This window comes from Engraulis encrasicolus, chromosome 17 (genome assembly GCF_034702125.1).
Source record: "Engraulis encrasicolus isolate BLACKSEA-1 chromosome 17, IST_EnEncr_1.0, whole genome shotgun sequence".
Lineage (NCBI taxonomy): Eukaryota > Metazoa > Chordata > Actinopteri > Clupeiformes > Engraulidae > Engraulis > Engraulis encrasicolus.
This window is the reverse complement of record NC_085873.1, coordinates 36,215,357-36,220,356: the sequence shown is the minus strand read 5'-3', so window position 1 is coordinate 36,220,356 and position 5,000 is coordinate 36,215,357. Positions and strand designations below refer to the sequence as shown.

The window sequence follows — 5,000 nt, the reverse complement described above, 5'->3', positions numbered from 1 at the left end:
GACTTTTCCTAAAAAATATTCATGGACTACTTTCTTCTCCATGGACCACACCCCAGTTAAGCTGCTCCAACCCTAATGGGCAGCCATGGCCTAATGGTTAGAGAGTTGGTCTTTCAATCTAGGGAGTGCAGGTTCAAATCCCCACTTGACCGCTCCCTACATCTCCAGCCATGGCTGAAGTGCCTTTGAGCAAGGCACCTAACCCCACATTGCTCCAGGGTCTGTAACCAATACCCTGACAAATAATAACTGTAAGTCGCTTTGAATAAATGAAAGCGTCAGCTAAGTGCAATGTAATGTAATGTAATGTAATGAACCACTATGCCACCTTACAATAATAGGGTTGACGCCTCGCTGACTACTAAGCTACAGTATGTGACAATAACAGAGAGTCGACTCGTCTGCATGCCTCACAGGTGACTACAGGCAGTCCGACAGGCCAGACCATTAATTTTGAAGTACTTCATAATTCACAAATGGGTCTGATGACGCTTCTCTGGGAAGGGTTTAGTCGTCCACCAGATTGCCGGCCAATAAGCGAACGCACTTGTGCGCATAACAAACATACGTCATGAACGTCAGCTGTCAACGATTGGTTACCACTCATTTCAAACCAGAGCTGAGCTCACTTCTCCCACCCAAGTGCTCCTGGGCATCGAGGATCCAGACCAGAAATGAAATACGAAGTACAATAACAGAGAGTCATCTGCATGTCTACAGGTATGTGGGTGTTTAACTGCATGAATAGACCAGGTGCGATGTGATTCAAGCGACAGAGTGCAGCAGCAAGCGATACGAGCGATTGAAGAGACTAGAGTATGTCCGTACAGGCAGAAGGCAAAGCATCCAAACATTCCCATTGGCTGTGGTCACTGACCTCTATACAGTCATTGGCTGTCGCGGCTAGTCGTCGAACCACGTCATAGAAAGTTGAAAGGATTTCAACTTCAAACTGTCGCTCTCGTCGCGCGAATCACCTCTAGTCTCCAGAATCGCTTTTGTCGCGCGACTCAATACAAAGTCAATTACTTCCATCGCTCGCCTTGCTCTTGTCGCGCTTGATCTATTTGTACAGTAACAGGGGTCTACAGGTGTGAGTGGCTCTTCACCTCCTCAGCGGTGTTGATTTCCATGTCTCATTAACCTGCTCCAAACTTCGTAACCTTTCATAACCTCTATAAACCACTACATTACCTAAGAGTCGTCTGCGTGCCTACAGGCAGGGCCGCTGACAGATTTCACTGGGCCCAGGACAAAGTAATTTTGAAAGGGCCCCCTACCCAATACATACAATGAAATGGAGACCCGATCCTGGCCCCCCTATCTCCCTGGGCCCGGGACAACTGACCCCTTCGTCCCCCTTGTCAGCAGGCCTGCCTACAGGTATGTGGGTGCCAGGTGTGTGAGTGAGTGAGTGTCTGCTGACCTCCTCGGCGGTGTTGATCTCCATGCCCTTGTTGAGCTGCTCCAAACTTAATAACCTTTATAAACCTCTACACTACCTAACAAAAACAGAGAGTCGTCTGTATGCCTAACAGGTGTCTACAGGTGTGTGAGTGTCCAACATGTGTCTCCAGGTGTGTGTGTGTGTGTGAGTGTCTGCTGACCTCCTCGGCGGTGTTGATCTCCAGGCCCTTGTTGACCTGCTCCAAACTTAATAACCTTTATAAACCTCTACACTACCTAACAACTATGTGGGTGTCCAACATGTGTCTCCAGGTGTGTGTGTGTGTGTGAGTGTCTGCTGACCTCCTCGGCGGTGTTGATCTCCAGGCCCTTGTTGAGCTGCTCCTGTAGGGAGGAGACCATGGCGTTGTTGCCCGGCACCCGGTACACCCCCGTGTACTCCAGCCCCATACCCTCCACCAGGCTGCAGCACACCTCCACGATCAGCGGCACAAACTGGAGACACACAGATGGACACACACACACACACACGGACGCACACACACACACACACACACACACACACACACACACACACACACACACACACACACACACACACACACACACACACACACACACACACAAATATGCATGCACACACACATGCACACACACACACACACACACACATACACATACAAACACACATGCACAGAGACACACATACAAACACACACACACACACACACACACACACACACACACACACACACACACACACACACACACACACACACACACACACACACACACACAGAAAAGACGCACACAAAAACATACAAGTTCGTTATCAGTTATCATGTGCATGCACACAGCAATAGCACAGTAGTAGCCTAATAATAATTACACACAGCTCCACAAAAGTCCCTCTAGAACAAGACTTGGAGCCAGATCCAAGATGGCTTCCAAGATGTATTGTCATTGAGCGAAGGCAACACAGTTATGTGTGGAGCAACGGCAACACTGCATAATTCATTTCCTGTTTACGTAAGATGCTATTGTGAGAAAAGTGCTACCAGTGCACACAGTACCAGTGCACACAGAAGCATGGGCGTAATTGTAGGTGTGGACATGGTGCGGACATGTCCGAACGTTTGAGGCAAACCTAGCTTGTGTTCCCGCCACTTTTTCACATATATCATGTAAAAAAAGCATACCTGGACAATTAGACATATTAATACCTCCACCACTTTTTATTTGGACAGGACAGTGAGGAGTGGGAGAGGAAATGACCCCGGGTTGGGAATCGAACCCGGCCGGGACACCGGTGTAACAGTGCTGTGCCCTACCGTTTGAGCCATGGCAAGTCCCCCACCATTTTCAAAGCCAAACCTACACCTTTGCTTGACACTCACTTACGAAGATGCGGTGAGGTTGAAACCGGTCAGCGTTTTTTAGACGTAGACTACACCACTGGCCCCAGGTACGCAGTCATTAGCCATATCAATGTCCTCACCACTTTCAAAGCCAAACCTACATCTCTTTGCACAGGCTAGGCGTTAACCTTGATTTTTAATAAAATTGTCTTAAATCTCATGAGCCTGAATGTTGCGTCATGCAGCTCCAGGCGCCAGGGCCAATGTTGCGCAACGCAACATCCAGCATCAATGGGTTAATGTTCTCACCACTTTCAAAGCCAAACCTACACCTTTGCACAGGCCAGGCGTTTACCTTATTGTTGGCCCCAGGTACACAGTCCTCCAGGCGCACCCCGAAGGCTTTGGGGCCCGTCTTCTTGCCCTTCTTCATGATGTTGATGCCCCAGGGGGTCTTAGGGGGGCTGCTCTCGTCTGGGGACACATAGACACACACAGACACAGAGACACACACAGACACACAGACAAGGGTAATTTAGTCAGTGACTAGAGACAGGAAGAGCTCATTACATTACATTACATTGTATAACATTGCGAGCCAGTTCAACGTAAAAAGGTCATTTGCTCTGCTAACGGACAGTCATAGCTCACAAAGGCAAACAGGCAGACATACAGAGAAACAGAGCAGCAGAACCTGAAAAAAACTCCCTTTGGGAGTAGTCTCCAAATGTGAAGTGAATGAACACCACATCTTTTAACAGCGCGTTCTTCAGCGGTGCTACTATCTGGAGTGCATTTCTCGAAACTCTAGTTGCTAACTATGTTAGCTACTTTGTTGTCTACGGTGCCGTTTCTCATTGGCAACTTCCCAAGTTGCTAAACTGGCTAGCAACTATGCTTTCGAGAAATGCACCCCTGATAAGGCGGCGGGCCTCACCAGAGAGAGTAGAAATGAGAGAGGTTCCATTGGCCCATTGTTTCCGGGTTCTATTATTGCAAGGTGGAGGGGGGGGAAATCCCCCTTTAGGCAGACCTAAGCAGACAGAAGGACTGTTCTATTCAATGCTAGGAGTATTATGACATGCCCCTTTAGGCAGACTGGAACCTGGTCATGTTAGGTGTCCATAGCAACATGTTACATTGGCATATCTCTATATACTTAAAGGGACACTGTGCAAGAAATGGTCAAAAAAGGTACTGCAACTATGCTGCTTATTGAAATTGGGCTGCCTATTGCCAAATTTGATATTTACATGAAAGTTTACTAAGTATTAAACAAATATGTTCTAGTATGGTCCAAGTACAGTCATTTTTGCAGCTAAAAATGGCTATTTTTGGAAATTCAAAATGGCGGACCATGGAGAAGATCCCCCTTTTCATGTATGAAAAGTGCAATTTTTCCAGTCAAAATGAATACTTAGAATTTGATGGTGGTGGTAAGTATTCATGAAAAAGGTAACATCAGTGAATGGGCAGCATGAATTCTGGAAATAAACAACTAAAAATCTCACACAGTGTCCCTTTAAAGCATCTCTGGCCTCACCTTTGCCATCTGTCTTAGGCGAGCGGGTGGTCCCTGAGGTGTTGTCCGTCTTGGACAGCAGGAAGGGGGGCATCATGCGGTGGACGCGCGGCGAGGTGTCCGGCTTACTGCCCGTAGGACTGCACACAGGAGCACAACAGGAACACAACATCAGATGACAGGAGGTTAACACATAATAGCCCACTGTTTACTGAGGAGCACAACATGAAATAATAATAATAATAATAATACTTTCGTTTTATATAGCGCCTTTCAAAACACCCAAGGGCGCTTCACAGAGTGAAATGACAGGAGGTTAACACATAGTAGCCTACTGCTTACCGAGGAGCACAACATGAAATGACAGGCTAAAACACAGTAGCCTACTGTTACAGATCAGCACACTTGAGATGACAGGCTGATACATAGTAAAGACTTGGGAGTGTGCGGCACCTCCCTCTTCTTTTAAGTGTCCTACTGGGTGCCAGCACCTCCTTTTCTGGTGTGCGTTTATCCACCTACACTCATCAGACTAATACAGACTAATACAGAGGAGCACAACATGAAATGGCAGGAGGTTAACACATAGTAGCCTACTGCTTAATGTCTCACAGGTGAAGTCTGATCTTAATCGTATTCTTGAAAACTACATCATTACAGCGTAATGGTTAAAAATAGTTGAAATGTATGTAGTTCAAATGACTGTCTCAAAC

The 5,000-nt window shown here is 47.0% G+C and overlaps 1 protein-coding gene across 1 annotated transcript in view; it reads right to left on the bottom strand.

Moving 5' to 3' along the window:
• Positions 1-5,000, bottom strand: part of arhgap23b (Rho GTPase activating protein 23b) — a 78,581-nt gene that overhangs the window by 15,931 nt on the left and 57,650 nt on the right. Inside the window, exons 16-18 of the mRNA XM_063220712.1 lie at positions 4,309-4,427; positions 3,121-3,239; positions 1,750-1,902 (exon numbers count right to left, since the gene is read on the bottom strand). Of these exons, the coding sequence (XP_063076782.1) occupies positions 1,750-1,902; positions 3,121-3,239; positions 4,309-4,427 (391 nt within the window). The remainder of the gene's footprint in view (positions 1-1,749; positions 1,903-3,120; positions 3,240-4,308; positions 4,428-5,000) is intronic.